Source organism: Ammospiza caudacuta, chromosome 17 (genome assembly GCF_027887145.1).
Source record: "Ammospiza caudacuta isolate bAmmCau1 chromosome 17, bAmmCau1.pri, whole genome shotgun sequence".
NCBI lineage: Eukaryota > Metazoa > Chordata > Aves > Passeriformes > Passerellidae > Ammospiza > Ammospiza caudacuta.
This window is the reverse complement of record NC_080609.1, coordinates 910,376-927,425: the sequence shown is the minus strand read 5'-3', so window position 1 is coordinate 927,425 and position 17,050 is coordinate 910,376. Positions and strand designations below refer to the sequence as shown.

The following is a 17,050-nucleotide window of genomic DNA, read 5'->3' as shown; positions in this document are numbered from 1 at the left end:
TGCTTGTCCCAGACCTGCACAGTGAGTGCGGAGTCTCCCATGCTGCGTTTTCGACTTTTCGCTGGAAAAGCGGCCAGTAAAGAGACAAAGCGACTCATAAGAGAGTGAAAGAATCCCCTGGAGTAACTGGGACTGGGTCTCAGGGAGGGGTTGGACCCCTCGGAGGTGGGGAGCAAGGTTTCCTAGCCCAATCCACTAGGAAACAGGACAGGAGGGGCCCCTAAAACCTGCTGGGTTGAGGGACTTATATTCCAAGAGCATCCAAGAGCAGGGTTGAGCAGAATTCTGTCAGAGTGAGGATATGCCCGAGAACACTCAGGGTGGGACAACACCGCTAGATTGGGGGATAAAAAAATGCCCAAGAACATCCAGGGTTGGACAACACAGCAGAACAAATTAAATGCCAAAGAGCATCTGTAGTTGTACCACACCGCTGGGTTGAGGGACAGAAAATGCCCAAGAGCATCTGGGGTTGAACAACACAGCTGAATTGAAGGAAAATTACCCGAGACCATCTGGAGTTGGACAACACAGCAGGATTGAGGGAAAAATTGCCCAAGAGCATTTGAGGTTGGATAACACAGCTGGGTTGAGGGATATCCAATAGCACCGGGACTGGCCAGTAACACCTAAACTTGTAATAGGTGATGTGAAAGTAAAAGGTACCTTATTGTTGTTTTGTGGTGTGTGAGAGTGAGACACACACAGAGTCAGCCTCAACTTCCCGGGCGGGTGGGAAGGGGGAGGCAGCGGAAAGAGGAGTGAGTGACCTGCACACCAGGCTGTAGCTCCCGGGTGGGTGGGGGCTTCTGGGCCGAAGAGGAGTGAGTGACCTGCGAACCAGGCTAGCGTTCCCTGGGCGTGTGAGGGGCCGTAGCTGAAGAGTGTGAAAGACACGCAGACAGCCTCACAGGGGAACGGACACCAGAGGCAGCCAGAGTCAGGGCCCTTCTAGGGGGCCTGGTGACACTGAGACCTGGAGGTAAACCCCAAAGCAAAAGAGGGGGCCACAAGGACCTGTGATTTTCTAGCAATAAGGATCCACTTTGTGTCTTGAGAGTGTGAAGGAATGTGTGAAAGTGAATGAGAAATAAAAGTGAGTGAATGTAGATGAATGAAAGTATGGGTAATGTCGATTGTGCATTTTAAGCCTTACCATATCTCGTTGGAGGGAGGTGGATTGTATTGAAAAGCAGTGTGAGAAAAAGGGGTTTTTTTTGGGTGTAAGTAGTTGAAAGAAAAGTGGTATTTAAGTTGTTAGTAAAAAGTGAAAAACAGAAGCAGGGGACAAATAGATAGAAAACTGAAAAATGAGACAGAAATTCAGTAAGGTGGATACAGGAAAAGAAAAGCAGAAAAAAATTACCAACAGAAATACCCCAAGACAGCACTTTGGGAGTTATGTTAACAAACAGAAATACAACTCATTGCAAAATACAGGGTATGCAGAAGTTGATGAGAAAAAACATGCAAACTTGTGAATTATATACTTAAAAACAGCATTAGAAAATTTAACATAAAAGAGTTATATATTGATTCAAGGTATGCCTTTAGAGTAGCACGTACCTTAAGAAAAATTTTAAAAGGGAGATTGCTTAATTAAAGAAGAAAAAGATTAGTACATGAGAAACTTATTTTCGAGGTTTTAGAGGCATTAAAATTACCTAAGAGAGATAGCAATAGTACATATTAAAGGACACCGAAAGGTAAAGACCTAGAAATAAGAAGAAATAAAATAAATAATTGGCAGATCAAGAAGCTAAAGATGCAGCAGAAAATAGAGCTGAAAGAGTTAATATTAACTCCAAATGAAGAAAAAAAAGAGGGGGGGGAATTAAAACAAGATCGTGGCGAACAAGATAAATCGGGGAAATAGAAACATCTTGATATGGAAGACAATTAGATAATAAAACGCTTACGAGGGAGTAGCAGAAGACATGTATCAAAAAGCCCGGTGGGATACACAGGCTAGGTGTGATCATTTTTTTAAAAGAACTATGGGTGCATTGAGACTTTTAGAGTAAAAAAACAAGTACCTGAAACATGTATAATTTGCCAAAAGATAAATAAAAGGGTGATAAGAAAAACAATATGAGAAGGTCGTGAGTTAGCTCGTCGACCATTTCAAAGTATCCAAGCAGAAGTTTAGATTTGTTAAGCTCTGGATTTATTTGTAAAAACCGTTTAAACCAGAAGAAAAAGAGTATACCACATGCTGGGGAGGGGGGAGGCTGTAAAAAAATAACATTTTTGGAAGTCAATAAAAGCAAAACGGGGAAAGTATAAAGCTGAGAACAAATTACCTCATCCATTCCCGTTCGTTCCCCCACTCGTTCGCACCAGCCCTCCCGGCCCCTGTGCCGGCTCCGGCACACTCCGTGTGTCCCAGTCCGTGTGTCCCAGTCCGTGTGTCCCAGTCCGTCTGTCCCAGTCCCGCTCCGCAGTTCGTGCCGGGGCTGGGGGTCTGTCTTGCCCTGTGCGCCGTGGTTACCGCGCTGACCGCACCGAGGGGGGTTCCGTCTGTCCCATCCCCGGCTGCCTTGATTCTGTCGGCTCCCGGGGTCAGTCCCGGCTTTGTCTCTGCCGGATCAGCTGCCGTGAGCCGTGAGGGGGCGATCCCCGCTCCAGCTCGGCCTGCACCGGAACGGCCCCTCGGGCGATCCGAACCACAGACCCCGCCTTTGGAGCCCCCAGACCCTGAGCTGTGCCGATCCCCTCGGGCGATCCCAACCACAGACCCCGCCTTTGGAGCCCCCAGACCCTGAGCTGGGCCGATCCCCTCGGGCCATCCCGGCTGCAGACCCCGCCTTTGGAGCCCCCAGACCCTGAGCTGGGCCGATCCCCTCGGGCGATCCTGGCTGCAGACCCTGCCTTTGGAGCCCCCAGACCCTGAACTGTGCCGAGCCCCTCGGGCCATCCCGGCTGCAGACCCTGCCTTTGGAGCCCCCAGACCCTGAGCTGGGCCGAGTCTCCCCGTCCTGCCCTGATCTCCATTCCCTTGGTAACAACAGCTCCGGCTGCTCAGGGAAACTCTCTAAAGGAATCACTTTATCGAAACACTAAAAATTCAGTTAGAAGAAAGCCCTCTCCTGATTCTTCCTAAAAATACGTGAGAAAGGCTGTAGAAGATAAAAATCCAAAAAGAATGGGATAAAGAGATTGGTCTATTTCCATTAAGAGAGGTTCTCAAAGGGGGGTGATGGATCAGAGTTTGTAAATGCTTCTTTGACTTTGTCTGAGGTCTGAAATTTTAAGAAATAAATAAAAGAGATATTTGGAGAATCCCATAGGCATAGCTGAACAATTAGACCAACTTTTAGGTCCAAACATGTATACTTGAGAAGAGATGTGGTTGGTAATGAAAATAATATTTTTCTCAGGAAGAAAAGCAATTAATCAGAGCAACTGAAATAAAAGCTTAAGAAAACGATAATCCACAGGGACCCCCAGAGAAGACAAAATGCCAACTGTACCTCTTGAATGGGGTTAAAATAATGAGGAGGGGAGTAAACACATGAACAGTTATTGTAATTACATAACCAAGAGAATAAATGAGACAGCATATCAAAGGCGAAATGTGAAAACAAAAGATTTTTGAGAGACAGCTTTTAGAGGGGAAAGAAAAAACTCCAACTAAATAGATAAACAAACTTTAGAGAAAAAGGAAAATGGTCCTAAGTAAGCAGAAGATCTGAAAATCTTTAAAGAAATGGGCCCATAAAAAAAAAAAAAAAAAGTCATAGGCTCTAATTTTTTTGGGGGGGAAAAAATACCATCAGGAGCCTGTGATAACTTTAAAAGTGGGTCCCCAAGAAGAAGAATTGGAATTTGTTATAGACACAGGGGCAGAGAAAACCTGCCTGTTAAACGTTCCAAAAGGTTATAGTGTGAGCAAACATATAGTGAAAGTAACAGGGGCAAAAAGAGGAAGTTTTACATTTCTGGTCATTAAAGATGTGGTAATTGAGGGAAGAAACTAAAATTTAGATGGGAGATGTGTTATTGGTCCCAGGGGCAGGTAGCAATTTATTGGGAAGAGTCTTACAAGTGCAATTAAGAGTAATAAGAGTTATATTAGAAAATAAGAAAATGACAGCTAGAGTTTTGAAATTAAGCCAAGAGGATGAAGAAAAAAAAAAATCAACAAAGAAGTTTGGGCTGGAGAAAGAAATAGGGGAAGAATAAATATCGACCCCATAAGGGTTACAACTGAGAGAGAAGGAAGAGAGAAGTTGAAGTAGAGAAGTAGTTAGGAAACTCTGAGATGTTAGAATGTGAAGTGATGACATCTTGGTGCTCGAAGAGAGCAGAAGTGTGAATGTAAGTTTTTTGCATGAAAGGCAGAGAAGTGTCTTAACACATGGTTGTTAAGAGGTTATTCAATGCCTCACTGGGGTCCGGAAAAGCCTTAGCAGAACGGGCCCTCCTTGAAGAGAAAAGAGGATAAGTTGACAAGAGAAAGAGAAAGAATGTCAGGAGCACCTGGGCACGCCAAGTTTGGGGTTGTCAAGGCTGGGAGGTGTCTGAGCGCTCCCTATGAGCGGCGGGGTCTCGGGGGCTGCGGCAGGGACCGATCCATGGAGGTGCCCCGGGCGGCGCTGGCAGCAGAGGACACAGGTTTGCGGCCAGGAGCGGGCTGGCTCCGGGGCAGAGCTGCCGGGGGGCTCCCAGACTGTCGGGGTCCCGAGCCCAGGATGGCAGCGTCGGCCCTGGAAGTGGGCCGAGAGAGAGAGACAGAGAGAGAGAGAGAGGGCAAAAGAGACCCAGGGCAGCCCCCAGGGTCCCCATGCCCGGGGCTGCTCTCCCCGGCTCCGGCCCTGCAGCCAAGGGGCCGCACCGGGGGAAGGGCCAAGAACAGCACTGACAGCAGGGCTGTGAAGAGAGGGGGAGAGGGGCTAGCACTCAAAGATAAAATCAAAGCGGAGATTGATGACTCTCCAAACCTCACATAGCGGTTTGTTTTTCTTAAGTAATAAGTTTTTTGTTGTTTTTTTTTCTTTTGTGTGTTTTGTTTGCCGTTAACGAGAAGGATTTTTTCCTGAAGAAGAGGCTGCTGTAGAGAAAGCTTTTAGCTAAACCCAGAAAGTTTAGAAGGAAAGCGAATAGTAAAAGTTAATGCAGTATTATCTTTCTTTTATTACTATGCTATTAAGAAGTCCTTTCCAGGTACTACTGAAGCAACAATCAAAATCACGGAAAGAGAGTGAATTCATGCCAGCAGAATCAAAGGACTTGTGAAGAAACTTGAGGAAGGGACTATCACATTTAAACCGGGTGATACTGAACTGACTTTCCAATGGGGACTGAGTGGTAATGGTTTGAGAAAACCCAAATGATCCAAAAAATGTACAAAGAATTACACTGAATTAAGAAATAAGATAATGCTTATATCACTGGTTTTGAGCACTACCTGAATAAAACATCTCCTTGGGGGAGGAATACCTCAGATAGAAAGATCAAGAATGTTTTTGTATTCTGACCTTAGCCCTAGAATTGTACAAGGGAGAAGGGGAATTACTATTTCCATCAGTAAACTTTACTTGATTCATTCCAATACTGGACATGCTAGGTGGGTTATAAGTAAATGCTTAAATTGTAAGAGTAATTAGCGTTGTGATGCGCAAAATTTATGCTCTTATTGCAAAAAGTGTTAAAGTACTGACTTGGTTTTGTGGATGGGAATTATTAGTGCCTGTTAAATGAGAGATACCTGAGGAACAGTAAGAGACCACAGTTAAAGAGTGTCAAAAAAATTTTGCCTAGCAATTAGTTAAGAGAAAGTGACAAGGAAATAGAGGGCAAGACCAGATTGGCCTCTGTATTTTGCCACCGAGAAGATCAAATACACCTGCTGTGGGTTGCAGGCTCACAGGCATGGGAGGTGGGAGTATAAGCCATACTGGCCCTCTGTTATTCCTGTTTCCGGCACTCATTTGTTGCCTTTTCCCTTTCGGGATACCAGCAGGATTGTGTCACAAATGCTACAGAACGCATCACATAGAAAGAAACCAAAGTTCCTCCTTTATTACACACACCTATGTCAACAGCCACTGTTATAACCCATCCAAATTAAGAACTTGTAGGCAAAACAGAGTAAATTATTGGATTACAAGAAACTTAAGAAAAAGTGGCAATAGATTTAGAACTGAATGTCCAAAAGGAGAGAGATGGATTTGTTTTAAATTTAATCTTGAAGATGCGGTTCAAGATTTGGAAAAAAAAAAAACCAAATAATAAAGGAAAAGGTAAAACCAGCACAGCAATCTAACTCTGTATTGACTCCAAATTATCTGTTGAATTGTATTACAAGACTCCAAGCAGTTATAGAAATGATAGCAAATAAGGCTGCCCAGGCATTAGAGTTAATATTAAGCCAGTTAAGCCAAACAAAAAAAGTAGGGTATCAGAAAGGTTCGCTTTAGACTATTTATTGGCCAAAGAAGGGGGTGTTTGTGGAAAGTTCAATATATCAGATAGTTGAAAATTGATGACCACAGAAAAGTCATTCTAGCAAAAGCAAAAGAAATCAAAAAGAAAAATATATATGCATATAATAACCCAGGTACCAGTCCAAAAATTAGAAAACAATGTTAAAATCTAGCTGGTGGGGTAATGTATTAGAAGAAATTAAGATCTTTCATTTGTGTTACAACTGTTTTTATATTTCTTTCTTGTGTAATCCCGTGTTTTATTTTACCAGCATAGTCCAGAAGATATAAGTAGGAAAAAAATATTGCTCAAGCCAAATGATTTACAAAGAACAGGAGTGGGGATTGTGAAAAATGCATGTATTTTATGATTGGCTTTTCGCAAATATTAAAATGAGTATTATATGTGTTGTGTTAGAAAGCAATGCTGTATTAATTTTCTTAAGCACTGTGTTAAATATAGTTTTAGGTTATAAAAATAGAAACTATGCTATGTAAGATGCTTTGTTTAACAGAAAGGGCTTGCAGCGAGATAGCAGCCACAGGACACCTAGATCTTTCAGAGAAAGGGAATGTATTGCCTTCTCATCAGAAGAAACAAACTTCTTCTCACCTTGGAGGCGCTGTTAGGATTAGAAGGAAGAAGTTGACAGTGACCAGACAGAATCCTGTATTTGAATGGAATTTATGCATCATGTATGAAGTGTATGAATATGCAACAGGCTATTGTTCTTAAGGGTTAATCCTTTGTTAATGGGTGTCCTTTTTCAGGCTCCTGATGCCCAGAAAAAGGTACCCGAACATCCGTAACTCTTTGTTTTTATTGTCTCATATTGTCTTAATTCAATTTGTCCAAATTGTTATTACTCTGATTGTGTTACTATTTTTATAACTGTTTTATTACTATTAAACTTTTAAAATTTTAAAAACAAGTGATTGGTGTTTTTCACACTGACTGTTCACCGCTGCCAATGCTGACAGTATTCTCCTAACACACCTGAGCTTCCTGTCTTTCAGTGAGAGAAAGATTCAGCTAAAGTCAAGGAAACAGGGCAGGGGAGATGGAAACCTTCCCTTGAGATGCTTTTGGGAAGGCCTGAAGGGACCCTGCCTTCCCTTGGAACAGAGGTGCTCACCATGCATGGTGTTGCCTGACCTGCCCTAGGTGCTCCTCTATTCCAGAAGGACTTTTGCCCACTTCATCACTTGTCTGTCCCTCCAATTCCAGGGCCTCAAACCTGCTCTGTGAGATACTAAACCTGTAAGTCAGCTGTAAGTTTTCAGAATATGGCACTGACCATGGCTCTAAGTAAGTTTTTTAAGTCAGGCTTACAATATATTTTGAGAAGAAGAAGGAACAGAAGGGGTAGATACCACACAAGAATCCAGCACAGTCTTCCCTGCTTTTTTGTCTGGGTTCTATGAAGCACAATGCCCAGGGCTTGCATTATGCTGTCTTTTCATGTGTTCTGGTGACCAGAACCATCCCATGGCCAGGCCCAGGATAATTTGGATGCCAAAGTCCCATTGCCTGCAAACATCACACTCTTTTTTACCCAGCTGGTGCTCAGCTCAGCATATTTGCTGAGACGACTTTAGGACTGTTTTCCTTAACTTGGCAGTTCTAGCAGATGTCCTTATGGCCCCTAAATTCTGCATCCTTTGTGTCCACTATCAGTGGGCATCCTTCTTCCCAAGCTTTGTCAACCTCCCTCTGGGTCTGAGATCAGTGAAACGGGCCCAGCCCTGAGTCTTAAAGACAATTCTAGCAACAACTACTTTGCTTTTCTAACACCTGGCCATCACTTCGAGCTTGTAGGCTGCTATGTGTGTCACAGGTTAAATGTCTCTTCCTGTTGATCAGGCTTGGAAGCATGGACAGCCCAGGCATGACAGGACATGTTTTCTTCAGGAAACGGGACGTAGGGCCCAGTTTGCAACAGGTCCAGGCCCGCGCCTTCCAGAGCGCCAGAAGGTCCGCGGCGCCATTGCAGGGCTCAGGGCGCCGCCTTGTGGGCGAGAGCCGCCATGACAGCGCGGGAGCCGCGGAGCGGGGCCGGAGGGCGGGAAAGGGCGGGCGGGTGTGAGGGGCGGGGCGGTTCGTGCCCAGAGCCGAGCCCGCGCTGCACCTCGACGCCTTCCCGGCTCGGTGTTGGGAGCGAGCCGCCGCTGCTCGGTCTCTGGGAGAAGCGTGCGGCCGCTGCGGAGTCCCAGCCCGCAGATCTGGCTGCTGGCCGAGGCTGCAGTGCAGAGCTGCCATGCCAGAGCTGCCGTGCGCCGTGGCGCTGCCAGAGCCCCTGGCAGAGCCGGGCTGGAAATGCCGACAGCTGAGGGAAGCCCTGCCATGGCAGCGCCCCAAGCTCTTGTTTATCCCACAGAAAGAGAGGATCAGCACCTGGAGGTGACTGCGTCATTCCTGGAAAGGGACTATCTGCTTACAGTTGCGATGTCTGGCAGCAAGCAGGACGGCGCTGGTGCCAGGGAGCCAAGTGAGGGCAAAGCAGCCCTGTGACAGCCTGGCCCAGGGGCTCTTGTGGCAGCAGGCAGCGTGGGGATCAGAACAGAGGCAGTGAGAGGCAGGAGCTGCTCGGCCATGCTGGGGCTGGGAGCCTCCTTCCTGCCCAAGTGGGGCCCAGCTGGGCCAGGGGGCAGCTCCTGGGACAGCCGTGCCCACAATGGCCCCTGCTCTGCAAGGCCTCCAGCCCTGCCCATCAGCCAGGCAGGGACAGAGCAGCCTTGGGGCCGATGCTGCTGCAGGCTCAGAGCCCCGCAGAGCTGCTCATGCCCGGTGCCATTGGCTCTGTCCCCTGCAGCCTGCATGCTGTGTCGCCGTGCCGAGGCTGAGCCCTGTGCCTCCCCTGGCCCTGGCAACTGCTCCTGTGCTGCTCCTGCACTGCCCAGGGCACCCACGGGCCCTGCTTGGGCCACACGCAGACCAGAACCAGCTGGGGCTGTGACAGCTCTGCTGCTCTGGGCCCAGTCCTCGGGCACAGCACCCGCCTGTCCCTGGGCTGGGGGCAGTGCCCAGGCTGGGCTTGGCAGAGCCCGTCCGCTCCTGGAGGGCTGGGGGCACTGCTCTGGCCTGGCCTGGCCCGGCCCTGGGGTCCCTTGGCATTCCTGCTTGCCCTTGCATCCACCAGGGATGGGCTGCAGCTCAATGGCCCCGGCCTGGCCGCACACTCAGGCCTGGAGCCTTCCCGTGGCTCCCCAGGGCACGAGAGCCTCAGCCCCAGCTCCCAAACACGACCTAACAGGGTTTGCTGATATTGATCCCTGTTAGACCTTTGAAAGCATTTTGAAAGTAACCTTGTTTGGCAACTCCTTCAAGGAACAAACGTGACTCGCTTCTAATCAGTAAAAACTTTATTGGTTTGCTTGCACTTCCTGTAGGGTATGCTAATGCTTCCTTTGGCATTCCAGAAAATAATGAAAATCTAACAAATTCTAAAGAGAAGTTCTTGAATCCACTATGAGGAGAAGTCTCTACATTCACTATCCTTACATACACTTAAGTAGCTGCTCCTGTAACACACAAAGATGTAGTGGTTTACCTGACTGGACCACACAACATGATGTTATACACACCGCTACACTAAAATCTTCTCTTCCCTGTTCATCACAAATTTAAAGCTCTTCTCGAGGTCCTGACTTAATTTTGCATGCACATTCATACCTGCAATCCCTCCCCATGCTCAGTTTTCACCTGGACTTACCAGGGAACAGATGTTCCATACTCACCTCAAGCAATAATCTACGTCTGTCTTCCTAACCCTCTTTTTCTTCACTGACTTCTACTAATCTATAAAATAACTGTGGACCCTCTGCACAAAAGAAACATCCAATTAATAGCCTTAAACACTTGTGATTGTGTTGCTGCTTCTAACAATCTTGACCAACACAGCACTAAAATCAGAAATCAATTCTCACATCCTTCCTGTTCTCCTGCCCCCACCACACCTTGGCTCCAGCAGAAATGTTCCCTACTGCAGCCTGGTGTGCTAAGAACAATCAAAGGCAGCAGCACTTTTCCTCAACATGCTGCAATCTGAATTGCACTGAAATTGTAGCCGTTGCTTTAGAAGCTCAGCACCAGCACCCCACATCTTCCCCCAGAACTGAGGCCTGAGCTCTCCATTTCAACACACGCTGTAAATCAGGCTGCCTGGAAGATTGCAGGCCAGGAACTGTGTGAACACAGCAGTGCATTTCAGCAGAGTTATGGAATCAATCTCATGGAAGGCACATCCTTTATGCTTGTCTTAAGATTCTATTCTACAAAATCTAACCAGCAACTGTTTTAGTGGCCTGTGCAGGTTTTGGGGACTGTGCATGTTTCCTTTGGATGTTGTTTTCTTTGTTTCTAAATACAAAATTCACTGGATTCAGAAGCGAAACCCCAGATTCATTAGAACAAAGAACCACAGGGACATATGTGGCTGACAAGAACACTCAACATTCCTAACAGTAACACCAGAAAGAGAGGAAAAAGATAAAGATGATTTAAATACCTGAAAGGATCCAAAATGTCTATGTAAGCTGTCAAGTGACTAAGTTTTTGGTAAACTCTAAAAGTCCAGATTCCTATTCGGTAATTGTCTGAAAGAAAAGAAAGCCAGAAATCTGGTTGACCTTCATTTTGCCAGGACTTTCTCACGGGATTCTACCATAACTTGGATCACAAGTGAGGGTGGCAAATTTTGACTAGAAAACTTTGACAACTAGGAAGCATTTTTTCCTCCTCACTGAATTACAGGAAGGCTTTAAAAGGAAAAAAAAAAAAAAAAGAGCACAAAGAAATTCTATCATACCTCTTAGGTGTTCATCATCTTTGGAGAACAAAAAAAAACAAAACTCTAGCACTTCCTGTGCATGGTAAAGAAAGAAACCTAGAAAAGGACAAAGGGATTTGAGCATCCTAAATTGTACTATCAAATTTCATGAACACAAGTTAATCCTGTAGTGCTTCAGAGAAATGCCATACACTGAAAAGCTTTATTCCCTAGAAACCAAATAGATCTTTTTATTTTCCAAATCCTCTTTTAAAGAGAAAACTGACTGTGTCTTTGGCTTTTGGCCAAACTCAGTTTGGAGTTGGTCAAACCAAAATGACCCAGTTAATTTCCTGTGCTCTGCTCTTTCTTTCCATATTCACATTCACATCCAATGGGTTGCTGGGAGTTTTGACTCTGTTCAGCACAAATGGTTTTCCAAGATGACTTTCATTGCTCAGAGGTGTGAAATGTCAGTTTCCCATTCCCTGAGTGCTGCTATTAATATTCCCATAGCATCCAACTACTACAGCCAAGTAGACAACAAAGAGAAATGGAACTTGCATTTCTTGGTCCTGTTCAATTTCTGACATCTCAGGCTCATCGTCATCCTCAGAACTGCTGTCCTGGAAACGTGGATCCTCTTGCCATGTGGCTTTTACCGGCTTTATTGTCCCAAGCGCGTGAGGCTCTGCAATGACAGCACCAATAGAGAAAAAAAGTCAAAACCAGATTATTCCTCTAATTGTCAGGAAAAATGCCTCCTTTCAAGTGAAATACTTACAGTGGAGAAGAGAGATTTAGGAAGGACAGAGTCTGCCCCTGCCAGATTTTCTAAGCTACATTTCTGCTCCAGTATTTTCCACTTTGTTCCAGGGATCCCTTATGTATTCTTAAACATTTCTCATTGCATTCAGAAGACACTGAATACCTTCTCAGTTCAGCTCAAGTCTGGGGGGCTCATTGCTTTGTACTGTTGTGTTGGGTTTTTTAATATTTTGGGTAACTTCATGGGGTTTCTTTTCTCTCCTACATGACTGGGACTCGAGTTAATGTTGTTTCATCTTCATTTCAGACGGCCTCATTTTATCTAAGGTTAGGACACCCCAATGATCATGTGTCATTCCATTTCCTTTTTCTAAAGGTCCAAGAGTAGAATTCAGTAACAAACAGAATGTTCATGGATCTTGGGGCCAGCTCTCGGACTTTGCTCCTCCCTCTACATTACCGCACATTTCCTTAAAAGCCTTGTGAGTTCCTATGAAACTTGATATGACTGGTGTGTCACCTTTTTCCCTGTTTGAGGAATTCAGGGCATGAGAACAAGCTTTTTCACCACTCAGCAAAAACCCCCAATGCCTTCTCAAAGCATGCCTTTCAGAATTCCTGAGATGCAAGCATGAGGCACCTCTCAATAATCTACCACAACCCTGGCAAGCAAAAATGAAGATCAAAATGCTTCTGCCTAATTACTGACTTCTGTTGCTGAAAATCCCCTGCATCCTGACCTTTTTTACACCATATTGCCCTACAGTGCCTGCCAGAAGCTTTTCCTTAGCAATGGCACTGTTAGATGGGTTCTGCTGTTACCTTCTTTGATGCCCAGCTCCTCTGTGACTCCAAAGAAAGAAGAAAACTTGAAGTAACTCGTCTCCTGAGCTGCGTCATCCTCAGGCAAAGGTCCCAAATGGTCATCTGGGGCAGAGTCCTGTGCATCCTCTTTGTCCCAGGGTATTTCCTCAGTCTGTTCTGGTTTGTTCTTTGAAGGTCTTTCAAAGAATAAACCAGAATAGACGGAGGAAATACCGTCTATTCTGGTTTGTTCTTTGAAAGGCCTCTTTCAATTCCGCAGCAATGGTGTAGGAGTTGTCTTCAGACACATGAGGCAGTGTCTCACTCTCTTTCTTCTTTTTTTGGCTTTACTGAAATGAGATTGTTCAAGGATAGCAACACAGCACACGTCCTTTTCGGACACAGCTTCCCTAAGAGCCACCTTGCTCTGAATGTCTCCCTAAGCATATCCAAGCCCATTAAGGAGTGGTTCATTATCAAGGGTAAGCAGTGGGGAAACATCTGAGGTTGAAGTCTAAAGGCAGGAACAAGAGTCCTTTCTAATTAGCCACATCTTTAAGTGACTTTTCACTGAATACAGTTACACAGAAATCAAGGTATTTAGCCCAGACTTCTTCCTGCCAGTAGAAACATCAAGAGCTAATAGGGTTTGCCCACAGAGCTGCACATCTCAGGGTCCCTGCACTGACCGTTCTCACCTTCACTTCCGGCAAGGAACACACGGCCTAGAAAGAAAAGATGACGGCGCTACGTGCTGCTGTTGGAGGTCCCAGTTGAGGTCCGACGTCACTGGTGGGAGCGGCTGCTCCTACGGGATGTCCCCGACCATGTCCCCCTAGGCCTGGGCCTCTCAGCACTCGCTGCTGTCCTCCTGCTCCTGTCCTGGCAACTCCTGGACCGCACAGTTTGAGTCGAGGCCCGGCGCTGCTGGTGGGAGCGGCTGCGTCTGGGGGGTGGCCCTGACCATATCTCCCTTTGCCTGGGCCTCTCAGTCCTTGGCCTTGTTCCACTGCTGCTGCCACGGCGACTCCTGGAGCAGACAGGTGGACTCTGGGCCCAGCCTTGCTGGCGGGAGCGCCTGCGTCTGGGGGATGGCCCTGACCATGTCTCCCTTCGCCTGGGCCTCTCAGTCCTTGGCCCTGTCCCTCTGTTCCTGTTATGGCAACTCCTGGAGCGGACAGGTGGACTCTGGGCCCAGCCTTGCTGGCAGGAGCGCCTGCGTCTGGGGGATGGCCCTGACCATGTCCCCCTACGCCTGGGCCTCTCAGCCCTTGGCCTTGTCCCACTGCTGCTGCCACGGCGACTCCTGGAACGGACAGGTGGACTCTGGGCCCAGCCTTGCTGGCAGGAGCGCCTGCGTCTGGGGGATGTCTGTGATGGTGTCTCCCTTTGCTTGGGCCTCTCAGCCCTTGGCCCTGTCCTACTGTTCCTGTCACGGCGACTCCTGGACCGGACAGGTGGACTCTGGGTGCAACTTTGCCGGCGAGAGGAGCTTCTCCTGTGGCCGGGCCCAGCACGTCTGGAATGGACCCTGTCCTCAGGGTCAGGGGACGTGCTGCACGTTGCCCTTGATCTGCTGATGCTGCTGGTGTCCAGTGAGGAAGATGGCAGCGCCTGCTGCCATGCTGCGTGTTGGGGCCTGCTGTGGCTGCCCGTCTCTGGAGATGGAGGTGGGGAAACCAGCACCAATGGCACAGGGCTGTGGGAGCTGGGGCTGATGGCCTCAGGTTCTGACCAGCCATGAGCAGATTGTAGTCCTGACTGTCTGGCCGGTCTGGGGCCATTGAGCTCTGACTCATCCCTGGAGGCTGTAAGGGCAAGCAGGAATGTCAAAGATCACCCAGGCCCCGGCCAGGCCAGGCCTGAGCAGTGCCCCCAGCCCTCCAGCAGTGGATGCTGCGCTCTGCCAAGCCCGGCCTGGGCACTGCCCCCAGCCCAGGGACACCGGGGACTTTGACTCATACATGTTCCGAGCCCAGCACAGCTGTCACACTCCCATCTCTGTGTGCTGTTCCTCAGGCCAGAGCAGCGCCTGTGGGTGCCCTCAGCAGCACAGGAGGAGCACAGGAGCAATTGCCAGGGCCTGGGGAGGCAAACAAGCTCATAGCACTGAGAACAAAGTGTACCAGCACGTGGTTGTCTAGCCAAGCGCTTCTGCTTCTTCCCACTTTGAGCCCTTGCCGAGACACAGGTTCCCTGCAGAGCCCCAGGTGCAGCTTCCCAACTTACCCCTGTTCCTCTGCCTCCTCCCTGCCTCTGGGGTAAAGGCAATCCTTGGCGTTGCACTGGCCGTGCCTCACTCCTAGATCTGCGAAGGCATCGTTGTCCTCCCATGTTGGCTGTCTGATGGAGAAAGGAAGAGATGATGAATTTCTGCTGCTCTCCCTCACGGAGGTCCGGGGTGTCCCAGCTCTTTCTCCAGCACTTTTCCAAGTTGGGGGTGAAGCTGAAGCCCAGACTCACGGGACAGAGCGGGGCCAGGGCTCCTGGGGCAGGGCCTGGCACAGCACAGCACTTGCACCCTCCTGGCTGGTGGGCCAGGCAGAAGGACACCAACCTGAAGGGGACTCGGATCCCTAGGATGAACATTTCAACAGGGAATTCCCCACTGTCTCTGCACAGGGGGCACTGGAAATACATAGCACCAGCGCGCAAGGCCTGTCCCTGCAGGGCAAACACAGGCAGGGTGAGTGAGGCCCTGCTGCTGCTGCTGAGCACCTGCTGTGCCCCGGGGCTGAGGGGAGGGCTCCTACCTGGATGCAGTCCCTGTGGAACCAGGCCCTTTTGCACGTTGGGCACACCAGGGTTGTGAAGGTCTTTCTGTCCTCCACAGGCTCCAGGCAGATGAGGCAAACGGTGTCTGGCTCAGGAGTCGCCTCCACCACCTGCTCTGGACGGTGCTCAGGGCAGAAAGAGCTGGGGGCAAAGGGATGGGGAAAGTGAGAAATGCTGGATCATTCCCCAGGGATGGCCATAAAGAACGATGAGGTACCTGAACGGAGTAACGTATACATTGACACAGCCGCCCTCCTTGGTACAGGGCAGGTGGAACCATCTGTCACAGTGCTCCCTGCAGCACATGATGGTTGCCCCGCTCTGGCCGCAGACGCAGCAGCGCTGGAAAGAGCCAAGCAGCTACATCAGCAGCAGCAGCAGCAGCAGCAGCAGCAGCAGCAGCAGCCTCGAGGCCTCCCCAGGCAGCCCCAGGGCTTCAGGCAGGGCGCAGGACGTGGCCGCTGCCGGCTCCCAGCCCACAGAGCCGCCAGCTGGAGGAGGGAGGCTCCTGTGGCAGGGCCTCTGTGCCAGAGCTGCTGGGAGCCAGATTTTTCCCAGCTGTTGGGCCGGCCTTTCTTTCCTGCAGTCTGGGCTAAGCTCTGGCAAACCTCGCCAGGCACAAATCTCCCTGCTCTTGTCAGGCTCTCACCTTCTGTGCCGCCCGCCGCACTGCAATTAGGAGATCTCGAGGGAGAAAGCCCATGAGTCCCCCGCGGTCCGTCTCTTGTTGAAATAGTAGAGTGGCGAAGAACTGCAGCCAAGGGGAGAAGCTGATGAGGAGAGGGCGGCAGGAGCTGCCCATTGCAAAGGTGGAGGGAGTGCCCGGAGCCACTCACCATGCAGAACACGTGGGCACAGAGCCCACCCTTCTGCAGTTTGTCACCGCACATGTCCGGGTCAGCCTCGGCACGGCGACACAGCATGCAGGCTGCAGGGGACAGAGCCAATGGCACCGGGCATGAGCAGCTCTGCGGGGCTCTGAACCTGCAGCAGCATCGGCCCCAAGGCTGCTCTGTCCCTGCCTGGCTGATGGGCAGGGTTGGAGGCCTTGCAGAGCAGGGGCCATTGTGGGCACGGCTGTCCCAGGAGCTGCCCCCTGGCCCAGCTGGGTCCCACTTGGGCAGGAAGGAGGCTCCCAGCCCCAGCATGGCTGAGCAGCTCCTCCCTCCCCCTGCTTCTGCTCTGATCCCCGCGCTGCCTGCTACCACAAGAGCCCCTGGGCCAGGCTGTCAGAGGGCTGCTTTGCCCTCACCTGGCTCCCTAGCACCAGGACCCTCCTGCTTTCTGTCAGACATGGCGGCTGTCTACGTTGAGTCTGTCTCCTCGAGGGACGTGGTCACTTCGAGGTGCTGTTCCTCTCTCTCTATGGGAGAAAGAAGGGAGGGGGGGGAAGTTTGCAGAACAGGCCCAGAGCCACGAGGCTCTACTCCCTGCTCAGCCCTGCGTGAGCCCTGCTCCTGTCTGTTTCTCCTCCCGTCGTCGCCTTGAGGAACACTGCAGTGTCCT

At 49.2% G+C, this 17,050-nt stretch overlaps 1 protein-coding gene across 1 annotated transcript; it reads right to left on the bottom strand.

The window, feature by feature from the left end:
• Window positions 1-14,994: 14,994 nt before the first annotated feature.
• On the bottom strand, window positions 14,995-16,839 carry LOC131565404 (PHD finger protein 7-like). Its single transcript, XM_058816271.1, has 7 exons — window positions 16,797-16,839; window positions 16,381-16,472; window positions 16,194-16,295; window positions 15,762-15,886; window positions 15,523-15,685; window positions 15,327-15,433; window positions 14,995-15,112 (listed from the first exon to the last, which is right to left on the bottom strand). Exons 1-7 carry the CDS (start codon window positions 16,837-16,839, stop codon window positions 14,995-14,997), a joined length of 750 nt encoding a protein of 249 aa, XP_058672254.1.
• Between the last annotated feature and the right edge of the window lie 211 nt (window positions 16,840-17,050).

Excerpts from the sequence above, each read along its gene's own strand:
- LOC131565404 (XM_058816271.1), bottom strand. The coding sequence starts at position 16,839 with ATGTCTGACAGAAAGCAGGAGGGTCCTGGTGCTAGGGAGCCAG. Across the intron at positions 15,434-15,522 it reads TCCACAGGGACTGCATCCAG|GGACAGGCCTTGCGCGCTGG; the intron begins GTAGGAGCCCTC and ends TTTGCCCTGCAG. Across the intron at positions 15,113-15,326 it reads GGGATCCGAGTCCCCTTCAG|ACAGCCAACATGGGAGGACA; the intron begins GTTGGTGTCCTT and ends TTTCTCCATCAG.